Below are 27,285 nucleotides of genomic sequence, written 5' to 3'. Positions count from 1 at the left end.
AAAAAAAGTTATAAGTTTTGTGGAAGAGTAAATACAGGATTACAAATTACAGCAGGTATCTTTGTTTGCTCCTCTGCATTAGCACTTGTTCGAGCTATTCCTATATTTGTAGCAGTTGCTGGCGCTGTTCCATCAGTAATTACTATATTTATTAATAGACTAAAAGTTGAAGACAAAAAAAGCTATTTTAAAGTTACATCACCACAAAATAAAACAACTAATAACAAAAGCACGGATTGGAAAAGTAAATAAAGAAGATTCAAATAAATTTATTCAAGATATTTTTTACAATACTGTTAGAAATGCAGAAAGGAAAAAAACTATTCGATGCTTCTTGAAATGTATATGAAGGAATTTAAACTTAACGGTTATAGAAATAAAAAATAGAAGAGTTGTATTAAATTTAGATTGCTGAATTTATTTTTTTACGTGCGTTTTTTAAAGACTTTTTTCTATAACTATATTATATAAATGGTTAATAGAAAGATAGATAGAATGATTGTGCCAAAATTATCTAGCACTTTAGGAGAAATAATGAATAAAGATAGAAATTCATATAAAAAAGTACTAAAAAAAGAAACGTTATTAAATCAAAACTTGATCAAATAGTTAGCGATGCATATAAAAAAAATGTGATCAATTACAAAATGTTATAGATCCTTATCTTTTTGAAAAGAATATAGATTTATTTGAATGGGATTGTGTTTGTTTAATGTCAGAAGTGGAAAGTAATGAAATATTATGTGATTGCCCCAGGCCAAATAATCATCGAAACAATCCTAAAAACGTTATTGCAATCGATTGTGATACAAATGAGGAAAAAACATATGAAAGTATTACACAGCATCTCAAGACCTTGATATTAATTCTCGGTTAATAAAAATGTGCTGTGAAGTGAAAAACTAAGTAAAAAGTGAAAAAATCTAAAACAAATGGGAGAAAGTATAAATTTAAATATTTTATTTCTTCTTAAAGTTGATATTCTTAGATCTGAACTTAAAACTTTAAAAGGTATAAAAATAAATGTTGTTTTAAAAATAACTTTTTGCAAAAATTAGTAAAACAGATACCCTATATAAATCAGCTTATTTTCAATCAAAGGTTTTAATTATTATTAACACAAAAGAAATATAGAACAATTTACGTCAAGATTTTGATGGAATAATAAATAGGATTGGTAATTGAATTTCAGAAGGAAGTGGCTGGAGAATAGAGTCAGTTGATGCCCATTATATAAATAGATATAAATATACACCGCTGACTGCTTCTAGTTATTTAGAATTACCAAAACCATTAAAAAAATTTAAGGAAAGGATTAATAAATATAAAAAATGATGATAATGAATGTTTTAGATGGTGTCATTTGGCTTACAAATTTCCTGTAACAAAACATTCTGAAAGAGTTTCAAATTACAAAAAGCATATGGAAAACCTCAATTATAAAGGAATAAAATTTCCTGTAACATTAAATCAAATACCTAAAATAGAAACTCAGAATGATATTTCATTTAATATATTTGGTTATGAAGATAATAATGTTTATCCATTGTACGTATCAGACCATTATGTTTGGATAAAAGACTTTAACAGATTAATGTTTAAAAAAAACAAAATGTAAAAATAAAAAACATTTTCGCGAATCGTGTTTACAATGTTTTTCACAAGAAAGAATATTAAATGAACATATTCCAAATTGTTTAGCTATTAATGGTGTTCAAGCTGTAAAAATGCCAAACAAGGGAAGTAAAATACATTTTAAAAATTATCACAAAGGCTTAGCCGTACCTTTTGTATTTACGGTTATAAAGTTGTTTGTTGTTATGATGATAAATATAATAAACCAACACAAGTTTACAGAGGTCCTAATGCAGTTTCTAAGTTTATTAAAAAATGCTTGAGGAAGAAGAATATTGTAAGGACATATTTAATGAAAACTTTAAAAAAGATTTGAAAATGTCTAAAAACAGATGAAGCTTTATCTAAAAAACTAACCTCTTGTTCTGATTTCTAACTGATACATATTTTGTAACTTTTGGCTCGGCTTCAATAATCTTGTCTTTTAGTTTTTGTATGTTTAATCATACTATCTTTTAATTCCTGAACTTGGTTGTATAATATTTCAAAATTGGTACTAAATACTTCTTTCATCTGAATATCTGTCAAATCAGATTTCTCTTCAAGTTCTTTAATAGAATCAACCATAGCTTTCATTTCTTTTTCAATTTTACCTTGTAACTCAACTATTAATAATGAATTGTTTTTAAAATCTTTTTCTAATTCTTCATTATATTATTTACTTCTTCTTCTAATGTCTGTTTAATACTTTTGGTGTCTTCAAGATTATAGTCTTCTATGACACTTTGAATATTTTAAACACAAACCGTCTTGAAACTGCATCAATGGGTTTATCTGGATTTCCTAGGTTCATTATTTCATTACCTCCCATATCTAATGGTCTGTTCATTGTGTTATCAAGTTCCTTATTTTTATGAAGATATGAGTCCATGTCCTTTTTAAGCTTTTTGAATTGTTTTCTAGTGGCATATTCACTTAAATCAATATCAAATTTAACTTTTCTTATACTGTCGGGTTCACTTATATGTTTAACATCATTAAAAACTCCCATTATAAATTTATTATATAATTCCGGTAAATGTTTTTCTTAAAAACTTCCTCGGTTTGTCAATATATAAGGAATCATATTTTTGTTTTGTTGCATTATTAAAAGAATCGTAATCTATATTTTGTTCATTACAAATCATGTTATTTTCCTTTTTACCTGGACTTTCAAACAGAATATAATGTGAACAGTTAATTCGGATATCTTTTGGTGTTTTATAGTAAGAGTGACTTAAATAAATAACACAACAGTTTTTGTGACGTCCTTTAATAAAGCATTTTGTTATTTCATTCTGAACCTTTTTTTCTTCGCATACAAAATCATCAAATATTACTACTTTTTGTTTTTCTGATTCAAGGTTATCGCATGGTTCAATTTGGTTGGGATCGGCTGAATATTCAAGTATTTTATTTGGATCTAATTCAATTTCATCTGCAATTTCATTTAAAATCACATATAAAATCATCAAATATTACTACTTTTTGTTTTTCTGATTCAAGATCATTCACGTCAGTTATTTCATTATTAGAATATTCAAGTATTTCATTTGGATCTATTTTATTTTTTCTGAAATTGTATTTAAGAGATTAATTTAATCCTGATATTTAGATTGTTCTAGGTTTTTAGCATATAGGTATAATTTATCATAATATATGAGAGGTTTTCGAAGCATATGCATTAATGTATTTGTTTTTCCTGATCTGGAAGATCCACATATTACCATTCTAAAACATGAATCTGGCATAAAAGGATAAAATTGCTTAAAGTTATTAGATTTATCGTTTTTTGTATAATTTTTAGTAACGTCAAAAGCATTCTTCGAAACAAATTCTAACTTGTATAGATCAAAAGTAGCACTGTGTGTGTTTTTTGTTATTGTTTACAGATTTGAAAAAGACAAAGCAATTAACCCCTAAAAATAATTCATTGTTCAAAATCAATCCACATCTTTACTATATGACACCGAAATCCTTACACAGTCTACTATCATAATTTAGAATTTCCATTATATAATAATATTACATTATCTTACAATATCCTACATTATCTTACATTATCTTACAATATCTTACATTATCTTACAATATCTCTTACAATATCTTACATTATCTTACAATATCTTACATTATCTTACATTATTATATAAATGCAATCAAAACTTAATGAAATAAGAATAAGAAAAAACTTAGTCGGACAAAAGGTAAGAGCTCTTAGAGATGAAATAATGAGAGAAAAAATCAAAAAAGCTACTGGCCGAGAAATGTATACTAAAGTTTATAAACAAGTTACAGAAGGAATAGAAAATCAAAAAGAAGAATTGAGTCAGTTAAAAGCATTAAAAGCATTCCCTGGAATAAAACAACAATTAGAGTCACTTGGTGATGAAATGAAAGATATACAAACATATCAAGGTTTACCACAGCTATTCCAAGAACCGCAACCAATTACAGGGTCTCCTGAAGAACTTGCAGAAATGGTAAGGGAATATAAAAAATACAAGGAAGGAAAAATTACAAAAATAAGCAAAGAACCTACTGAAGAAGATTATGAAAAAGAATTGGGGGCAAAAAGAATTTAAAGTAAATTTAGATGCTTACTTGTATAATGATGTTTTAGAAGAATATAAATATTACAAACTGTCGGAAATGTTTAATCTTATCGTGATAAAACAAATAAAAAGGGACTTCAAAAAACAATAGATGATGTTAATAAAAATACTAGGAAGCTAAACGGTCCGATAACTAGTAAATCAAGATCAAAAGATCCAAATAAACAAGGAGAAGCAAAAGAATTATAACATGATTAAATTTTCAAAGTTTGTTTGGATTTGTTCATTTTAACTTAGAATTTAAAAAAGAAGGAATTGCAGAAGATCCTAAGCATATTACATTAACAGCTAAATTAAATATTCCGCCAGCAGCTAATATCCGTGTTTACGCAATTGTATTGTATGAAGAAGCAGTTGAAATAAATACTGTTAGAAATGAAATTGTTATTGTTTAAATAAAATATATATAAAATATATAATGACATCAAATTATATTGAATATAAAGTAAATTTAACAGATGGACAAAAGAAAAATTTAGCACAAGCTTACAATGATAAGATCCCATATACTTTTAGATTAAAACATGAATAATTGCGTGGAAACTTTCCTTTACTTTTAACAAAAACACAGATTAATCAAATTGAAAAGTCTATTAAGAATAAGAATGGATTAGAAATTACAATTTCAAAACAACAAATGTCCAGTCAAGGTCAAAATGGAGGTTTTATTGGTGCATTGTCTGGACTGTTAGGTCGGACAGTACTTCCGGTAGCTGTAAAAATAGCTCCAAAAATATTAGGACCGTTAGGCGTTGGGGCTTTGTCCGCTCTTGCCAGTACTGGTGTCAGTAAGGTACTTGGAAATGGTATGATTTCGGTAGCTAATGATAATAGAAATATAATATCACCATATCTTACACCTAATCAAAGAAAATAATTAAGGGGAACTGGTTTAATTAAATAAATACATAAACAAAAGCAAGACGGCGATTTTTTGGGTACGATTCTTGCTAGTCTCGGAATACCTTTGATTACATCCTTGTTAAGTGGTAAGGGACAAGGCCAGGGCATACAAATTGACTCTCAAAAAAAAAGACCTTACAGACGAATTCCTATTGTAAAAAAAAATTAAATTAATAAACAAACCATTCTCTAACTTTGAAATTGAACAATGGGTAAACAACTGAAAATTAAAAACTTTAGGGGTGAATTTAGTAGAAATAATCTACCAAAAACAAAAGGATCAAGGACAAAGTCTTCTGTTAATGCGGAATAATCAATTTAGATAACTCTGTTGGGCCTGGAACACACTAGGTTTGTTATGTAAGTAAAATATACTTTGACCCGTTTGGACTTCCTCCGCCAAAAGAAGTAATCAATTATATACCTGAAGTAAAGTATAACAGCATATAATATCAAAACAAAACAACTGTATGGTGTGGATATTATTGTTTATTTTTCATAAAAGTGTTACAAGATGGTATAAACATTTATGATTTATTGTATAAAATACTTAAAGTTAACAATCAAAGAGCAAATGAACAAACAATTATAAATTATTTTAATAAAAAGGGTTAAAAACGCTATATTCTATACTACTGTCAAAATGTGCCAAAAACTTTATATTCTATACTACTCCTAAAAAATACAAAAAAAAATGAATAAATATTAAACAAAAAAAATTGCAAAATGCCCGTTTGTGTGGGTGGACCACGGGGCGGGCATTTTTTTTTATCATCTATATACATTTATTCCCTGCGGCCCCTCTCTTACCTACCCAGTGCAACTATTCAAGCACTGGATGTAGGCACACCTGTCAGTTCTTAATCTACCCAGTGCAACTATTCAAGCACCGGCTCAGGATTATTAGCCATTCAGTCTCACACACCCCTTAAGCAGACCTTCGCGGACGCCATTTTGACCGAAATGTCCGGAAGATTCACAGAAGTGGCAAGAGTGTATGATTTAAGTAACTGATCAGGTTTCTTAATCCACACAATCTTACTAGCTAGCAGACAGTGTTTCACAGTTCGGAAGTTATATTTATCTTTTATATTTCAACGGAAATTGTCGAAGTTTTACGAAATCTTTCGGCATTATTTTCATTGGTTGGCTTTTAAAAGTAGTGCGCAATATTTAATCATGACTCAATGTCATACAATGTGCGTGGGAATAATATTTACCACACTTCATTCATAAAGCTAGCGTTGTAAATCCGATATGTTTACATTAGTACACCGTGTGTCATAAACTATTGTAAATTGTTTTTCAGTGTGGAGTTTAAAGTTTCTTCCGGGTTTTTAATAGAATGCAAACACTGAGAACATATCACAGGTAGGCAAGTTTCTTTTATTAACATGTTTCTATTTCTAAATATTTTAGATAATCCTGTAATAAAATGGTCAGTAAATATTTATTTTTTCACTGGGTTCAAAACCTGTGTTTTTTTTTAATTGTATGAGTGGACCTTGGTCCCAGGGACTTACGTCCATCAAACCGGAGGTTTTTGCTGTACCAAGGGTAATGGGTCAGCATTGGTCACTTTAGGTCAAAGGTTAAGGTCAAAATGAGGTCAAATAGTCTTGGTACCCTTAAAATAATTACTACTCATGATGGTAAATTCTAAAAAGTCTAAAACATATCTCGTACAGCTCTAGGTGTACCTCAGAAAATAACAAGGTATATGAGGTTTATTTTTTTTCTGGCCTAGCCACTAGATCTAATGTTTTCAACATCTTACGTAGCATATAAGCAAAAGAAATGAACTTCTTAAAAAATAAGATAACTCTGAGAAACATATGAAGACGGATAAGCGTCAATTTGGCCAAAAACGGCACATATTCTAAACATATTAACACCAAAAAGGGCAAAAAAAGTTAAAACCTTTACAATATATTTACTCTCCGTAATCGTCATAATTGATATATTATATATTTGAGACTTAACACATAATAAGAATCGACATACCTTAAATGTATTAATGTTGCAACTGAATCCGTCAAGAATTGTGTCCGATCTTACATAAAAACATGTACATTCGACGCCATCTGCTAAATCACATAATCCACCACCTTCAATATCGTCTATACGTAGTGGATCCCTTTCATCTATTGAACAAGCAGCACCATGAAGAAACTGTTCACATTCACACTCACCTGTTAATATACATATTTAATAGGTACATCAGTTTTTGAAATTTATACAGAAGTAAACACGACATTGTTCAAACAGTACACTTATAAATTTATGCTATTTTCAGAAATTAAAATGCCTTCAAAATTGTAAAAATGACCTTTCAGTTGCAAATTGTTTATATCTCTTAATCCTAAATGCTTTTTAAAAATATATAGTGGGTTTTTGCAACTAAATTTCTGATGCAGCTTTTTTGACAAATGCCGGATAATATTTGCCATCAGATGAATGATTCTTGATAATAAGACATCCCAACCCCGTATTAACGAACTAATTTTTACATCTGTATCAATTTTAATTCAACATTTTTAAACAATAAATTACAGCTCAGTTTCTTATTGTATGAATCCGGGTATATATCAAATCTGTATTGACTATAACTCAATACGGAACGATACGTTGAATGCTTTTGTAATGCAACTGAGCTTTTCCCTGTTGCAATTTTGTTTATCAATTTGAAGCGATTCGTAGCTGTTGTTGGACATTTAGCTTCTTTACGCGTCTGGTATGTGATGCTTGTATTGTATCCATTTGCATCATGGCGGAAATGGAGTGTTAAACGTTCCTTTCCTGCTTGAAAAGCTTCTGTTCCGGAGCAAACCTAGTAACTTTTTTTTTTCAATTATATGAACCAATTGATATGTTAAGATCTATTAAGAGATGTTAAAGACATTTTCGAAATTTTTTTTTTTTTAGAATCTATACATTCTAAATATAATACAATAGAAAACAATCGTTATGAACCATAATAAACAACATTAAAACATATTCATATCTCGATGATTCAATAGTATTAGTATATCATACATCATACGTAAAGCTCATAGTGCTTTTCTTTATTATATTGCTGTCTCGTTTATTTTTTTTTTATGAACATTTAAAATTATATCAATTTCTGGGTCGATAATTGGTGGCTTTACTTCTAAAAAGTATGACTATGAAGCCAAAATTTTATGTTATCAATAATGTATGCTCGCATGATTTTAGGATACGTCCCTAATTCGCCCCTCCCCCTTCCCCTGCTCCTTTTCATTTAATTCTACAACCTCTGACTATTGCAAAATCTTTTATAACTGAGGACTTTAAAGTGCTATGGAATAATATAGTATTTAAGTTTGATGTGCACCATTACCTTGTTTAAAACACTCAGCAGTTAGGTTTAAAAGTGAAACTGTGTTCCTTCGGGTGCAGGTCAAAACGTATCCAAACCAAAATGTAACCAAAAATAAAAAAGTCAAAATGTACCCATAAGAAGTAAAAATGTACCCACTTGTGAAAGTCGAAATGTACCCATGTTCTTATATTAGAAGTCAAAATGTAACCACGTTTTTTTTTTTTTTTTTTTTTTTTTTTTTTTTTTTTTTTTTACCATAATCAAAATATACCCTGGTAAATATTGATCAGTTACTTATAGATAATTACCAAAGTAATACATTTAAAGCTACTCGCCAACAGTTTAGGTTAAAATTTTCAACATATTGATTTCCACAAAGATGTGGACCAAAATTATGATAAAATAATAGCTGCACTTGCATATTTATTAAACAAGATTAGGAGAGAATAAAAAAGTTTTAAACGGAAAAAAAAATTATATCAATTTCTTAATAAATCCATGTTTTATTCAATACTTGTTTTCTTCTCTCGTATTTTGCCAATGTGTGAGTAATGATTTACATAAGAAAAGAAAGGATATATTGAATAAGGACTTCGGACACTATCATATGCTTCTAGCACATTTTGAATGCAAAGTTCTTATTAAATATTTAAACAATTCCCAAATCGTTTCGAATCACATATAAACCAATGTGTTAGTTAGCATATTACAGCAGGAACTGGTTTGTATCTTTTCATATCAAGATGCTGTTTTTTGTTTAATCTAGGCAAGGGTGTAGTTTTTTGAAAAAATAAAATGTTTAATTTCCGTAAAAATATAAAGTTATCACTTTACAGAAATTTCAAAAATATGAATTGCAACTGACAAAAAGTGGCAAAATATGTTGTTTTCTTTTAAGGAAAAAAAACATTTTAAGATTAAAATCCAATAAATACACATGTAAATGAAAAAGAGAACAGTATTTTTGCAAATAAACTGTACTTGATTTAAACTTACTTTATGCTACTGTCATACTATTGCGTATCTTGCTACGTAAGCGGCGTATTGAAGAAAAAACCTTATACGCGTGGAACGCCGAGAAAACGAGGCGCATTTTTTGCAAATTATCTGATTATGGCGAACACGACGTATATGTGGCGTTTCTATGGCGTACCTGTGGAGTACCCGGTGTACTACTGGGTTCGTGGGACGTTCAGCTTCGGCGTAGTATGGCGTATGTGTGGCGTACAGTACGTTGCAACTGCGTAACCGTTTCGTTTTTATGGCGTTACGTTCTAACGTGTGACGTCAGAGTACGTACACGCGGCGTTTACAAGTGGGTATAAAGCGACTGTGCACGTTTTTGCTGCTGTCATTCGTTCTAGACAAATCAAAGCATATTCTATTATAGTATGCCGACAAAAAGGATCAGGATCAAGTAATTGTCGATACCAGGTATTTCGTTTAGCAGTCTTTGGCCTAATTCTGTTCAGGAATTCGTCGAACATGGCTGGTTCCATCCTCAAGAAATGTCTGAATGAATCGGCGTCTTCAAGTCGTAATTCCTCCATTAGACGAGTGTAATGGCCATACTGCAGCCTTTGGTCGGCATCAAGCCACGGCCTCACCCACCATCTTCGGGGTCTTTTCCTTCTCACTGCATGTCCTTGATTAACTCTCCTAGTTATCTGTCTTTTGTTTACTTCTTCCTGAAGTAAAGTCCACAGTAATCCCACAACTGCTACTTGTAATTCAGAGTCGAGATTCATGACTATAGACAGAATGAAAGTTATTATTTAAAGAAATTTTTTCTATAAACACACGATACCTCGTTTGGAACGTTGTAAATGCCAAAATCGGAGTGATGACGTTGTAAGTACTTTTGCAACGCCGCACTTAATTATATATCACAGCGCATGCGTAGCGGCAACCACGCGGCTACGAATGATTAGCGTATTGTGCGTCGTAAATACGCCAGGATACGCGATTCATACGCACTTGATACGCTTTCGTTAAGAAAAGAAGGCCATTGGTACGTTGTGACAACGCCTAGTACGTTATATCTACGCCACAGTTACGTTTAGGAATAAAAGCTACGATTCCGCTGCGTACTTGTTGCGTCCTTTTCGCTTTTACTGCGTACGTATGACGTATATATGACGTATGAAACATGCTACGTATGTGCTCCGAATTTTTGAAAGCAGTTTAAAAAAATCGCCGCAGCCTTGCGTACAAGGAGATTGCATTACGCATACAGAAGTATTAGCTACGTAATCTGGCGTTGCTATAATGTTCCTTTCTTACTGCCGCGTATCCTGATACGCCGTACATACGCAAGCCTGATACGCCAATGTGTGACAGGGGTTTACTTACATATCTATACACTGTTCATAATGTAAAGTTATTGATGCATTACATGTGTGAATAGAAATGCTACAGGTAAACATGTATTAAGTGACCGGTCAGTTTTATTACAGTGTATTAAGTGGATGTACATGTCTGTATAGCTCTCAGATATGTGTGTGCTGTACAACATGAATTCTAAGAAAAGGCAGTCATCTTAACAAGGCCGTAGGGTTAGTTCTCGCTTGGATAAGTTTGAGTCGCCCCATGAGAAAACCAACATAGTGCATTTGCGAACAGCATGGATTCAGATCAGCATGCATATCCGCGCAGTCTGGTCAGGATCCATGTTGTTCGCTAACAGTCTCTTTAACTGCAGTAGGTTGATGCGCAGTCTGGTCTGGATCCATGCTGGTCGCAAACGCACTATGTTGGTTTTCTCATGGCGAGGCTCACTTAGCTAAAACATGTAATAAAAATGTATCCAAAATGACAGTTCTTTGTGAGTTCTTAGTGATACAAACCAGTTTCTGCTTCCCCGCCCGCACTCCCCGATCCCATTTCGCCCTTTTCCTTCCATTTCCTTCCCCTCCATCGATATTTAGCATGAATTAATATGTACTTGTTGGATGTTTGAAGCAACCCGTCTGAAATATTTTTCCATTACAGCTTATTTTTGTTGTTGTCAAATGCATGGCTCTGGGACTTTGGTGCTTCTGATAAATCTACCCTTACCTATTATCTTTTGCCATGGAAGCTGTATCGGAAAAAGTTAACCCAAGATGAGTCTGACTGCAACCCCACTAAAAATAATGTTGTGCAAATCAGGACTGAAGTTGTGGGCAAAGCACATTCGAAATGTGTCATTTGTAGGGCTAAAGTTGAAGCAGGTCGCTCCATAAAAAGTCCACCTGAAGCTCGGCTGGATCTTTTGTTTTGGAGTCTAGCCGGATTTGTATATGCCATCCGCATGGAAAGCGACTTGACACTTAACTTTCTTGGCATCACACTGACTGTGGAACCGTCACTGATTTGACCTGCCAAGAAGCTACTGTTCTTGACCTATGCATCACAGACATAACAATTCCAAGCTTTATTTCTTTTGTATAGACTATAGTAAGGATCAGATTAACTGCTGTGCACATATTGCCACTTTGTTGTGGTGTTTAGGCATAGTCAGTCACAAAGAACAATCTTCAGTTCAGTTCACAAAAGGAAGAACATGAAGTAATGAATGTGTGTGACAGTCAGTATAGTATGCGTCTGAAAGAATTAAATATAAACACACAAAAAAGATGAAAAAATAAAACATTGAAAAATATATAAATATATATATAAGAAAATACAAAACAAAATAATAAAAAAAGGAAAACAAATAACTTCCTCATTGCTAGTGACGTGCGCGTCTCAAGGAGGGCATGCAGTAGATTAGCTGGTGTATTGCTAGTATTTTACAGCCCACATTTGCCAATCTACTGCAACAAACAACCAGGATGAGTCAAATTCAATGAAAATTAAACCCAACAAAATAATGAATTCACAGTATTTGCATCTTTCACTACTAAACATGTTAACATACCTTTGTGCACGCTTTGCAAACATGTCTATGTTATTTCAGTTACAAACAAATGTAAAAATATGTGATTTCCAAATAATTTATAATGAATATGAAACAATATTGGTTAGTTTACATTTGGGAACAACCTGTAGTTATATTTTTTGTTTAAAAGTATTGTTCCATGCCCCTTGCATCAACACAGAAAATGTGTATAATTAATATCTACATATGCAGGCCAAATATGGTTTTGATGCACGTGGGAGTGGGGGGGGGATGTTGTATAAAGAAAAATAGCTTTTATATGTATATAATAGTGTACGCAATTCTATCTAGAGCTAAAAATCACTGTTTTGCGAAACAAATATTGAAAACTTGACTTTAAAAAAATAATCTCAAGTATGGTATTTGTAATTAAATATTTATTTCGGAGTGGTTTATTTTTCACTCTTGGAGAAGGCTAATTCATATAGAATGTGTCCGATGTCCTTTGCTTGGATTACCATCCTTTACACGTTCTTGTACAGTTTTGAAAGTAGAACTTATCCTACCATGTAAGTATGCAAACCATCTATCTGTGCAACTGTCTCGTTTGTTTTGAACGTAAACGTTAAATGCCTTATGGGACTTAAATTTGATTGAAGTATCTGTTCAAACAGTGAACATTTATAAACACTACTGGCATGACTATGATACCAGAACTAACCAAACTATCAGCGTTCGTAGTATATGTATAATATACTACCGATATATATGCATATACACAGTGTTATATTGTACAAATGCATTAAAACAATTAGATTGAACAATGAAATGTATTTATTGTGAAAAAAAACATAAAGAAGGAACAGAAATGCGCTTTATTCTCATGTAAAATGAGTAAGAAATAATTTTGTAAAAATCCTTTGGATGCATATAACGCAGCCAAGCAACATAATACAGATTCGGTTCGATTTAGTCTGTTCATGAGTAAAATGTGCAACTAACTTCTCACACACTAGCATCCGGCCACATTTAGGAAATCGTCACATTCATTTTAACAATTTTGAGGAAATGGAGGCTTAAACTTCAAATTCTCAATCATATCTGGCCCATGTTTAAAGAAATGAGGACATGTATAAATATCACGAATAATTCCAAACGATAATTAGTTTTAATTACTACATCTGATACATTTAAAATGTTTTATACAGTAAGATATGATAACTAGCATATTGCTTTTGTGGGACACAGCTAACTTCGCAAGTAATGAAAAGTAGATATAGTTCAATGTAGGATTAAAATACAAACATATTCAAAAGACTAATTGGTGAGCTTTGACCGACTGAAGGGGAGGTGGGTTACTCTAACAGTAAATGATTTTAGAGATAGCACAAACTTCAGAGATTTAGTATATAAGATGTTCTGTCACATACTCATAATCACACACACGCACGCACGCACATACTATAAACAAGTAGTTTTAACATGGTTGAAACAAGAAGTTAATGAAATGGTATTTATCAGGACAACAGTATGCCGCTTATAAATTCAAAATGCTTAATTATAGTAAGTTTAAGCCGTATGATTTTACTTATCCTGGACGAGTTTAAATGCATGAGGACTGTCCGGGACCTTATATTATGAATAAGATAGACATCATTAATTTTTTAGCATTGTCAATATTGTGTTATTGTTATATCATAAATGACCGCCATGTGAAGGAAGAAATATATAATCAATTACTTGTCTTTGAACAATTTCCTCTGCCGCTACAATTAAATGGACATGTATTTTCGTAGAAAAAATCCACCTTTTCTGTGTTGTTTGCAACATAAACCGGTTCCTTGTCCATAATGTTTTTAACAATCGTATTCACCGATTCAACATGAACCTCATATAGCGATTTGTCGTTTGACGCCTGAAATACATAATTATTGTATAATAAATTAAAATATGGCAAATAAAGCTCTTAACAGCTCACCACATTTTCATAGCTTAAACAGGTAACAATGTTTCAAGATTCAGCGAACAGTGTAGGATTTATAAAGCAATATAGGGTGACCTAACCCACTTGTGGCAACCGTTTATACTTTAATAAATCAAAATCGTGTTAAATGGACCTATAGCAAAGCAATCATTTCCAAATTAGACGATTTGTGAAGGTTAAGATGGCACTTGAAGAGTTCATTTTTACATTTCGCGGCTCTTCGTTTTTGACAACGCGGAATAACAAACATACTTTGTAAAAGTTGACGCGAAAATCAATTTTAAGAAAATGTTTAAAAATCAGATGAAGGTTTATGATGACGTTATTTCTATAGCTTTGACAAAAAGAAACAAGTTCAAGCTAGTTCAAACAACATTGTGTTCCAGATGAACCGTTGTGTAATCGTAAGCATAAATCAAGCCAGTAATTTCTGATATGAAAGTTGTTTAACGTTTCATAAATATATATAAATGGGAATGCAAGGCCATGTTTTCAGCAAAATCTAAAAAGCGGACCACACAAAGAAAGTAGACAGTTTCTGACGAAATATTTTTAAATATTTCCTAATCAACTGAGAGAACCTTCACAATGTCAGAAAGCGGCTATTTTTTCACCAAATCAAAATAATGACAACAATTACGGTAGACGGTCACCCATAGAACATTTATATCAAATCTTTAAAGAATGCATCGTTCACAGACACGGAATGACGGCGGACGTTGAATGATGGCAACAGCTCACTATTGGCACGTTAATTAACTGTTTTTGACCATGTTGAAACGTTAATTAACTGTTTTTTGACCATGATGAAATGCTCTGTTAACATGAACATTTCCTTGAGAACTTTGACATTTCAGATGCACGATATTGATCTTCAGTAAATAATCATAAAATACACATACATTGCAGTTAAATATTTCGATCAATTCCAAACGGTACAGTTGAATTGATGATCTAGTTTTTGACATATAGTAAAAGGTTGTCTAGCTGTAAATGTCGACATTGCATTCTTTCATATACAGAAAAATGCTCAAAGTAAAGTCCTTTAACGATTTTTTTAAAAAAAGATAAATTAATATCCTGCCACTAGATCTATATTTTATTTTTCTAATTAAACACTTTTCAAATCAAAAGTGTCACACCGATAATAAACTTCTATATGAAATCAATCTTAATAATCCCCTTTTTATAGAAACTTGAAAGATAAGCATAAAAAGTATTATTTCGTTTACGTTTAATAATGTAGATCTGCACGTTTGATTAACCGGAAGTGATGGCGTAGCGTCATTTATCTTGATAACGTTGAATAAAGCCTGGATTCGGCGTACGAAAATGAAAATCACGTTATGAATTCATGGAAACCGGCGGCTACATTTACTACAATGGAAACGTAACTTTCTTTCTACAGTTAAATATGATATTAAAGGATATGACACATTAAGCAATTCAAAAGAAAGGCTAAAATCCAGATTGAAATGTGTAGATCACATTAATCATGGAAAAATTTCTTATAAACAAGCACACGAACATATTCTTTTTATGTTGGCATATCATACGCCATAGGCAAAAGATCACAGTCATTTGCCCTTGTTACAATAAGGAAGTGATTAAGCGCAAAAAAATGATTCCCTGTTAGATAGTGTGAATATTGATGCAGTTTTGAGTGAGAGACCTGCAATAAATGGCATAACTGAATAGAGGTAAGTTTTGCCTCTTTGTGGTCATTCAGAGTATTCTTCATACGTACGTGCTTTGGTTCAAAATGGCGGAAAAATAAGCCGGTCAATCCCATGGTTATTGTGGCTGGAATGTTTTCTCTTGCATAGTTCTGATGAGTGCATATATTTTAGGGGGTTTGTAATGCATGCAAAATTGCAATAGTGTCCAGTATCTATATAAAACATACAGTAACAAAAGGCCATAGTTTATTTTCGACTGTGAAAAAATTCATTAAAATCACATTTATAGAAAACAATCTATTCGCGAAAATGTAATGGAACTCCGATAGACTCCCATAATGAAAACTTACTCAAGGTTCTACTTTTTCAAATCTGTCTAGCAATAAAACGAGCACACGATCCTTATCATTTTATTTGCTGAATTTTCTAAATATATTCTGAAGTTTTGAAAAATCAGGGTTTAATCAAATTCTATATTGTAAAAAACACTACGTTCCGAACGTGCGGAATTACCTTAAATCAGTTCCATTTTATAGTTAAATGGAGGTATATAGAAATATGGTTTAAAACCTATTTCTAAACGTTGTTTGGAAAATGAAACATAAAATTTTGCATTTTGACCAATTTCAAGCCATTTTGTTTCTTGAAAGCATAAAAGGATCTTAACGCTTCTGAAAGTATTAATGAGCAGCTGCTTGTGTTTCACTTACTGCGGGATGTCATCTTTTTGGTCTCAGTAATATATTGTGATATTATAAGTGTATATAAAGACTTTTAAAATAGTGATCGAAAGTTTTGCAAATATAATTATGTAATTGAGGGAAAAGAAATTTCCTTTATGTCAAATATATGTCTAAAATGTAATTTCCCTCACTTCTTCGTAAACATATTTTATTTACTTTTGTAATTTATGACATTGATCAATACAAATATAAAAAATAAAAAGATACGTTCATGTTTTTGTGATTTTTTTCAAACAAAATAAACCATACGTTTAAGTGATTTGTGCTTTTTAATAAAATGAGTCATACGATAGATACTAAAGTGTCTCTAGTTCATTCATGTTTACTTTAACTACGGTAGAATCTATCTGTATCTGATCACCAACTGTATCTTTTATACTTCAATACATATGAACATGTACCTGTAAATCAAAAGCACACTGCGAAATGACGGCATCCGGGTCTTCGTTTCCATTAACATCCTTGTATGACGACATAGCCAGTGACCCTTTGATTTTCTCGGTGCACAATGACATGGCTTCATCTTCCGTGATAATTGTTCCTTCATCCTGGCGCTGGTTGAAATGAAGATACATGTGTTTCAATGTAGTAATAATGATTCAAATCTCTCAATAGCTAATGCTTTTTCACAACACGTTAATTGTATAAGATTACAACATTTATTTCATGCAAACCAGTCCAATTCTGGTATCGAGTCTGATTTTATTATTATCAAAATGAACGCGGAACTACATTAAAAACTGAGAAAAAAACACAGAAAAATTCTGGATGACTTTATAAATGAAATGCATGAATTTCTCCAGTGGAGAATATTCGAAGGATACGATATGTGGTGAATATTGTAGGAAAGCATGGGTAAACGTTAGGAAAGTGAATATATATTTTTTATCTCAAGTTTATTGCTTATGATTAAGTATTCGTGAAAAGGCAATTTTTTCAACTGAATCATTTTACTTTGACAACAATATGTTTTGGAGCCGGCAACATCAAAGTCAACAGTCGTTCTAATTCTTTGTCGTCATTAAAATGGACATTTCTCCTCTTTCTGTTCTGTGTAACTAGACATTGCTGTTTAGTTATAGACGAGGAATCAACTTCACAGTCCAAGTATTGTGAAGGTGAACAGAATGCTTCGGCTTCTCTGGTAGTCCTTTTGCAAATGCAGTACAATTTGTTGTCGTCACCCCATGCTGTAAGTTGTCTGTTCGTCCAAAATAGGTTATCGTTGCCGTCAACTCTGAAATAAACGTACACTTGATATCGATTGTATATAATTCTAATCATTTACTATATTTGCCCAAAGGTTGTAGGATTCCTGTATGTGCGAACTCTGAACATTTGATATCAATATATAATTCTAATTATTTCATATTCAAAATTATAAGACAGACATTTTTTACAAGTTTTTTTTTTTTGTTATAGGTAATAACGTTATTGTAATATCTAAAACATACGTTACACATTTTGGAAACGAGCTTAAAAACTAGCCATATCAAACATAGTCTTGCTGAATCAAAACTGTTTTATTTTCTAAAACACTTGCGATTCATCAATGAACGTATGTTTCTTTCGTATACAAGGTATTGCCAAAGGTTGAATATTCCTATCATATAGCATCTGTTGAAGTACATGTTGTGTAGCAGGTAGTGTAATAGAGGATATTTGTTTGTTTCAGTGAAATGTCAATTTTATTTCACAAGTGAGCATCAAAAACTGATATTTTTTTTGACGAGTGAAAATGACTTTTTTTGGTGCTCACGAGTCGGTTGGTATTTATTTCACTATTAACTGTGCCCTTGAAGCATTAAGCAGAAGAATTGTTACCGATATATTCAATCAGGAGTTATAGAGCAAATTGTACCGTGAAAACATCTCGAATGAGGTCATAATTAACGTTTTCTTGCTGCTAAATAATAGGCTTCTCAAAAAAAATTATATTAAAAATCTAATTTAGTGGCTCTGGTTTTTATCATTATAGATGACTAGGTTTCCACATTGGGCTAGACTTTTTGAAATAAAAAAAAATGACCTGTAGCTGTAGCATCCAGAATGTTATTGATGTTATTTATGATTTGAACGCATGATCCGTTATCAAACATTTGACCTTGCTTTAATAAAGACAAACAATCTGACTAGGTCTAATATAATTACAGTAAAAATCTAGCTTCTAGGGAATTAAAGATAAATCTGTGCCGTAAAACCCTACATTTTGACTCAATATTAATTTTTATACATCATATTTTACACAGACAAATATTCTGACCATCTGTCATTAGAATCATGCAAAATCATGTCCCTTAGAAGGTAAATAAGTTTTCTTTGAATTGACCTAGTGACATGACCCTGTTCAAAAGCTGACATAAAAGATTACAAACAAGTCAAACATTCTGATCATTTACAAGTAGATCAGGCAGCAACTATTGTCGTTCCTAAAGAGCTTTCAATATGTTTCTATGATCTGACAGAGCGACCTAGGTGTTCCACCAAATTAACCTGGCTTCGGACTTTAACTAGACTTTAACTTGATTTTATACAGGCAAAACATTTTATCCGGTTTCATTTAGTTTAATGCTTAAATGTTTAACACATACCATAACGCATATCTACATTGTTTAAAGAAATAAGAATTAGATCTAGATTTACTTTGAAATATGAGACAATATCACGAACTGCCAGAAGCGGGCACTCACCGAGGGGAATGTTATTGATATTAAAGCGACTTAACGCCAAAGGTTAATCGCCAGGCTAATAGTTCAGCATCAGATAATTCCTTGAACGTGACCCGTTCAGATATCTCCAGTTTTTATAAGTAAGTCCTAGATTGGTTGATCAAACATATGATTGAGATAGGGAGCAAAATACGACATGCATAGGCATTAACCTTAAACTGTAGAAGGATAAGTAAAATGACACCTGATAAAGCTATCATTGAACAGGCAAAGACCTGTTATCTCGTCTCAAGGACCTTTTAAGATCATCAATCCAACGAGTAAACTACGAACAAGTAACGGGTTTAGTTTTTGATTCGGAACTGGCTAATTCTTTGGTGAGTGACCGGCGATTGTTCAAAATGGTTGAAATCTAGATTAGATAGAATACGTTTAAGCTTTGACACCCAGCGGTTTGTTTTGGCAGTATACGGTGAAACATAACCTCAAAGAGCTAAAGAAGAAGGTTTCGGTAGAGCAATACGTTTAGTTTGTTTTTTCCCCGTGCTGTAATTTATTTTATTTTAATAAATGGAAAGATAACATTGAAGGAAGTTTTTTTAACATATAGTGGAGATTTATTTTATTGTAGAAACAATACATCTTCGACGGCCGTTGTTAATGAAAGACAGGAAGTAAAAGTGTTTACTGAAAAAAGTGTAAAAATTATTCAGTAATCCTATAACGTGTGACAAATGTAGCGTGTAGATTTCAAGAAACATTTTTGTTTCTGTACTTGACGTAGTGACCTTCTTTTGACCCATGATAGTTTAGTATTGAATGCATCCAGCATTTATTTACGACCAGCTTTCATTGAGAGAAAAATTGTGGCCTTAAGTGTGTTAACAATCCAATCGGCAGACCACGGGCGACAAACCCGTAGCTTAGACATTACCCAAGTGAGCTTCAAAAAAGAAAGAAAATGAAATGTGATTATATATACGCATGTATAAGTTAAAATATCTAAAATGAGAAACACTATATTTAATGTTGCTTAGTTCATTATCTACCTTCACTTCGGTTAACCGCGTGTACCCCTCTACCATTGAGGCTATTTTATATGTAAAATTAAGAAATTGTCATTTAGCATTCTTTTGCTATTCAATCTGCACAATTTGTCCCAAGACATTTACCGACTTTCCTTGAATTACATTATACATATGTGTAATTGATAGTAACATTTTAACTTGTAAAATACCCTTTTAAAAAAAAAATGCCTTTCTGAATTGGACCATACATAACTCGAGACTACAAATAACGCATTGATGAATCCGACATTTTCACAAAATATTACATCATTCTACGTTTTATTCAAGCATAAAAATATACGCATTACACTAACGTAGAACGATAATTAATTAGCCATTGTTGTATAAAGCAGTATGTTTTGCATTTTATATGTTTAAGGAGGTAAAAAAAACTATATACCTAAAATCATTGTAACTTTTACTATTTCGTAATTTATAGACATGTTGCGGTCTAAATTTTCTTCGCACTGACTAATTTAAATACCTCCAGCTATTAGAAAAGGCATCATCTTTCCAAGCAAGCCCAGAAGTTGTTCCATCCCTATGCCGGAAATCGTTTGAAATGTCATTGTCAAAATGACCACATAAGCCTTCTACGTTATTTAAATCTTTCGGTGCCATTGTAATATCTACATCAATGTATCCATATTTCAGTGAAACTGTTATTTTTGTACCAATTGGTGTGTATATCTGCAAAAGAAATAACAATAATTATATATGAAATATCGCAAATAGATTTATTTGACTACAAACAGAATTATATCAAACAAAACTGATTTCGTCTGCGTGGACACTCATTCTCGCTGATAATTAGGCCATTAAATCATTTGTATTTGCAAAATGAATGCCGTTATGTAGGTTAAATCTTTACTACCAATGCATGTTTTCTTAAAATAAAATAAAATAAAACAAGCACGTATGAATCTCATGTTTCAGTGGTGGATTTCATTTCTAGTAATAATTGTAATTTTAAATATATGTATCAACTCATAAATACCATTTTAAATCGTTACTAAAGTTACAAGTTGGTTATAAATGTACTTGCATTTTTGGGGATTTAGAAAGAAAATATTCACTTGTTCACATCTACTTGTCCAAAACCTGACAAACCAAGATTAAGGGCATTTACCTTAGGATGAACTGAGCCAGAGCAGTATAAGTTGGAATTTTTTGTAACGCTTCACGGATAAAAGGAACTGTTCAATCTCCAGAACAGTTTTGTATTTTTTAAAAGATAAAAACCTGATTAATCATCAATGATTTTGTGAAACTGATTTTAAATCAAACAATATGTTTTCATTGCATTGATGAAAATGTGAAACTAACGTGTTGTTAGAGAAAAAATAATCTAAAACCTAATAGTAAATAACAGTTTTTTTCAGTGTTAGAAATATCTGAAGCAAACGTACAATTTTTGTATTTACAGATTGTCATTGATTTTGAGATTTATTTAGTTATAGTCTATATCAAATATTTCCACAGTTCAAAATATTCAACAGAATGCAGTGTAAGAAAGAATTATTTAATCTTCATTGTGAGCTCAATATAACTATAGCATAATTTATCCTGAAATAAGAATTTATTACGTAACAAAATATGTACAACAAACAAAACCAGTATTGTATCATCAATATTTACCAGTCTTTAATACACTGTTCTAATAAATTGTTAGAATATACTCCTAATTACAAGGGAGTCGTAGAAAATCTTTTTAAAAGCTATGTTAATAGTTATGAAATGTATGTAAGTTGTAAACTGCTGTGAATTAGAAGAGTTTCTCACTTAAGGTATTTACAAGAACAACAACGGGATTTTTCAAATTTGTTTTGACTTATCAATATTACATTTGATGACAAAGAGCTATTGCGTTACTCTGTGTGTAGTGAAGTGCCCCTGAATTAGACAAAATGCTTCAATTCAAGGATCTTGTTCTAAAAAGGTCATATTTGCTAGTCAGAAAAAAACAGTTACATCAAAATAGATGCGTCATTGTCATATGCCATTCATGACAGCAGTTTTTAGTATCATATTGACTCTGTGACATCTAAATGAGTCTCTGTACAATAAAATCTTCCAGATCTGGCCCGTTCATTCCAAATTATGGAAGTAATTTTGAACAACGTTTTAGTCCGTCGCAAAACGATGTATATTTCTAGATATACAGATTAGGTATGAACGTAAATCATTTTCCCATTGTAAGTAGAAGTGAACTTGACCTGAGTGACACCTAAATATATTCCAAACCTCTGTCTTTGATTAAAGATATATAAACCCAATGTATATACAATGTTTGCTCACAACACGTGTACCAAACTTAAAGATATTGGTCATTTACCAAATTACTTCTTTTTGCAACAGTGATTCATTGAACAATCGAATGCTAGTTCATAATTATAAGCTTGCTATATATCAAGTTTTTTTTTATACTAAATTAACCTCGACTACATTTAAAAACTGGAAACTACGTTTTTGATGATTAAAATGAAGCAAACTCTGTTTCTAAAACCTAGAACATTGATCTCGTCCCAGTCCAAGCAAGCCGCGCGGCTACTTCTATGAAATATGCACATGATTCGCAAATTACTGTAGAAGATTATGCTTTATCGCTCGAAACAGTGTCTTTCGCAGAGATGTGTTATTCATAATGCAATCGCTCGTATACGCTCGGCTGTACATTTAATTCATAATTTACACAAGCAGTTGAGTTTTCGGGTAATTCATAATTCAAATGATCGCACTCGTAAACACTGGCATATTGATGCCTATCATATACTCGGGTAAAATTCATAATTTACATGCGTAAGTTTTTGAAATTTAGTAAGGAATGACTTTGAACACCGTTTCTTATTCTTACTTTTAAAAATTTAGGGTCAGACTGAAAACTTAGGGTCGATCGGGTTAGCGGAATCAAACCATTTTTCTATGTGTTTTACCGTAATGCGTTTATACACTGTGCATTTATTTCATTTATAATGCTTTAACATAGTATAATACCCAATATTAAATATGTTTAAAGTTATAGACCAAATCGCCCAATACCAGTGACTGGCGTATTTATAACTGAATTTGGAAACACTTAGAGGGAATTTCTACAGTTTTTATGTGCATCTTTCTACGCAGCCGACATATCTAAGGAAAATTCAAGTAAAGTCAACATTTGTTGAAACATGTGACAGAAAATCTTAAATAATATTATGGGGAATCTTGAATAAAATAACATTTTTCAATGAGTGTTATCGGAAATCAAATGTTGATACTGGTTTCTGTTGTACTAATATGTATTATGCCTGACATGTATCATGCAGCTTGCCATTTATGGCTGTGTTTTGACAGCGCATTTTAGTACAAAGACAGTATTGTTCACATAATGTTAGATAACTAACTTTGTACTGTTATGGCAATATCTGCTTTCAGATCATTTAGAATATTCAATTATAGAAAGGATTAAGATTTAAACTTCTAGCAGATATAATCAATTTGGTCAGGTTCACGCAAGTTTTCGTCCGAACAGATGTTGTATTCAAGCGGTCTTAACATTAAATTCAGACTGGTGGCACATACATTTTTGGCGATTTTATACGTTCACAGTACAATTATCTATACAAAAGGAAAACAGGAAAACAATATATGAAACAGTCTTTTTTTCAAAATTAAAAAAAAATCTTTACTATGAGTATTTTTCATTGAAAAATGATCACAAAAGTGAATATGAAACAAGACTTTTTTTCATTTGTATCCAAAATTGTTTTGATATAGTATTACAAATATGACCAGATTTCAAATATAGTATATAATAAAATCTGTAAAAATGATAAACCTTATTTTGCTGTCTTGGTGCATATTTTGGTTGGTATTTATAAAGAAAAAAAACATGAAAAATCGCTGGAAGTTTCAGCTACAGTAGGTCTGTTCAAAACATTATTTTACTAAAAAACAAGCCTGGTGACCCATGTATTTTTTTTTTTGACTGATTGATTTCAGCACAAATTTTCATATATATGAATTTGAAAAAACAATCTATGAAAGGACAAAAACTACAGGAATTCTCTTATTTCTTTTTTGTTTTGTTTGTTTTTGTTTTATTAACAACTTTCATTTTCGATAGAGTTTTGCATGTCCCTTGGTACCCTTAGTACTTTTTTTGTACTTCGTATGTTGATTAAAATATCAAGTTTGCTGTTTCGATGCACGTGATATCAAAACAGCATTATTTGTTGAAACTCTAGTATAACGGGCATTCTGTTTTGACTGGATTAATCAAGCTGTCCTGAAGGCTGCCGGAAAAGGCATTTTTACATCAATGGAGACCAATTTTAAATTTTCATTTAATGGCGATGAATCGACAATGTTTGCGAAATGTTATCTAAACTGATATATACTATATCTGGTATTTTGGGAACCTAATTCTATTCATTCCGTAATGAAAGTCAACTGTTCTGAATATAATTATATCTCTTAATATATATATATATATATATATATATATATATATATATATATATATATATATATATATTGTGGTGGTGATTTAGTTCGTATAAATTCTCTCTACTATATAATAATTTATAATGCGAACTTGTATCCTAGCGGATCTCACGTATGGGAAAGTCAACTGTTCTGAATATAATTATATCCCTTAATATATATTAAGGGATATAATTATATTCAGAACAGTTGACTTTCCCATACGTGAGATCCGCTAGGATACAAGTTCGCATTATAAATTATTATATAGTAGAGAGAATTTATACGAACTAAATCACCACCACAATATACCAGACCAATTACGGTCTGTACAAATTAAGATTTTCCATCCCAATTGGGCGCTCGCGATAAATTTGATTCAGTCGTGCGGTGCAACCAACAATATATTTTTTTTTAATTTTATGCTGTTTTTCGAGTTAGTCAATTTTCAATATTTCCAGTGACAATAAAAGATGCAAAGTTACTATATATATATATATGGTTTCTGAGAACTTTTTTTATTATGTATACTTCAGATCTGGGAACGATCATAGATCATCAAAAAAAGTACGTTCCAACATACCAGGTCGTATCATATACTGAACAGCAAAAGAAACTATCCAGATGTATAACTGGTATATTTTGAAATGAAAAAAAAATCAAATTTGAATTGTTTTTTCATACCAAATTTATACTTGAAAACCTTCACGTGATAAATTTTTTAAAATCAATCAACCGTGAAGTCAGAAGTTCCACAATAGCCGTTTGAAAGACTATATCTTCTGGGCGTCAGTTGCATTGTAACATCCCAATTGGGCGCTCGCGATAAATTTGATTCAGTCGTGCGGTGCAACCAACAATATTTTTTTTTGATTTTATGCTGTTTTTCGAGTTAGTCAATTATCAATATTTCCAGTGATAATAAAATTTTACAAAGAAAATTGTTAATTACAGGCGCACGTGAATTTCGTGCACAACGGCTCTTGTGGGACTACTGACGTCACGGTTGATTGAGATTTTAAAATTTTACACGTGAAGTTTTTCAAAAATTTAATGTAATGTTATATGAAAAACACAGGTGATTTATAAATTAAAGTTTTTTAATAAAAAATACCCCTGTTATAAAACTGGATAGTTTCTTTTGCTGTTCAGTATATATATTTATGTATATATAATGTGTGATTTACAAATGATATTGGATAATGCGCTGTGCTGGTTTTAAAACGGAAAAGGCATTTCATTCTAGTGTTAGTTAAATAACATAAAGGAATATAACTTACATTATATAGGTTGTCATTTTCTTTTATGATTTGCAATATTCCACCTTCACCACAATGTGTAAATCCCAAATAATTGATACTGCCGCAAATATTAATCATGAAAACATCTCTCCCTGCTCGTATTGCAACAGCACAAATACACGTCGGTGAATTCCAGCATCTTGTAGTTATTATCTGAACCTAGTTGTAAACATATTAGCATATGAAGTGCACTTGTTATATCTTCAAATATCGACGTTAAATATTAGTAATATCTATCTTATAACATTAATAAGATTAACATTCCCTTCTCAAGGGAGCATAACAACCATTTCCATCATAAAAGATGAACAGGAACGTTGATAGTTTTAGAAGTCCTTAAATTGTATTTTATTTATAACAGGCATTGATTATGTGAACTATATAGTAATTTTATGTTAAACAGACTAATGTTTATTACATGTACTTCTTTTATTTGAAGATTTGATGCAAAATATGACACCAATAGCATTTCACTATGTGGTGTAAGTGTTGCTTAATCTGCTCAAATACTTGAAATGACCATTCTTGCCAAGCATATGGACAGTTTACGTTATCATTTAAGAAAATGTGCGACTAACGTGTTGTAATTACTAAAATCATATTTCAGTCAAACATGTCTATAAAGACCACCATTGAGAGAGCCAAAATGTGGTCTTAATTGGGAGATGGTCTTTATTCAAATGTTAAATACACTGTAAATGTTAAAATAGGAAACAAAACTTGTGGTCTTTAGAACAAGTGGGTCTCTGTTCAGAGGTGGCCTTTAACACAAGTTTGACTGTATACAATAACACCAAAATAAAGTACTGTAAACTTTAAATCACAGTTGTATTTACCTTAGAATTTGTAATAATCATATATAATATGTTATTGATATTATGTATTTGAAAATGTGTAAGTAGAATATTTGTTCTTTTGTTTTGGGTTTAACGCCGTTTTTCAACAATTTTAAGCAGTTATCTAACAGCGGGCAGTACACCTAACTGGTGTTCCTGGATTTTGTACCAGTACAAGCCTGTCCTCCGGAAGTAGCTGCCAACT

General features: G+C 31.6%; 1 protein-coding gene across 1 annotated transcript in view; it reads right to left on the bottom strand.

Annotated features, from left to right (window-relative positions):
* LOC128552981 (fibropellin-1-like) overlaps positions 1–26,455 on the bottom strand; it is a gene marked incomplete at its 3' end in the record, with an annotated part of 46,060 nt that extends 19,605 nt beyond the window's left edge. The window contains exons 1-6 of the mRNA XM_053534079.1: positions 26,224–26,455; positions 20,964–21,169; positions 17,698–17,980; positions 17,145–17,297; positions 14,078–14,252; positions 7,137–7,324 (exon numbers count right to left, since the gene is read on the bottom strand). Coding sequence (XP_053390054.1) covers positions 7,137–7,324; positions 14,078–14,252; positions 17,145–17,297; positions 17,698–17,980; positions 20,964–21,169; positions 26,224–26,322 — 1,104 coding nt within the window. The remainder of the gene's footprint in view (positions 1–7,136; positions 7,325–14,077; positions 14,253–17,144; positions 17,298–17,697; positions 17,981–20,963; positions 21,170–26,223) is intronic.
* Between the last annotated feature and the right edge of the window lie 830 nt (positions 26,456–27,285).

This window comes from Mercenaria mercenaria, unplaced genomic scaffold (assembly GCF_021730395.1).
Source record: "Mercenaria mercenaria strain notata unplaced genomic scaffold, MADL_Memer_1 contig_3347, whole genome shotgun sequence".
In the NCBI taxonomy this organism is placed as follows: domain Eukaryota; kingdom Metazoa; phylum Mollusca; class Bivalvia; order Venerida; family Veneridae; genus Mercenaria; species Mercenaria mercenaria.
Note: the sequence above shows the minus strand (reverse complement) of the source record. Positions and strands in the feature narration are given on the sequence as shown.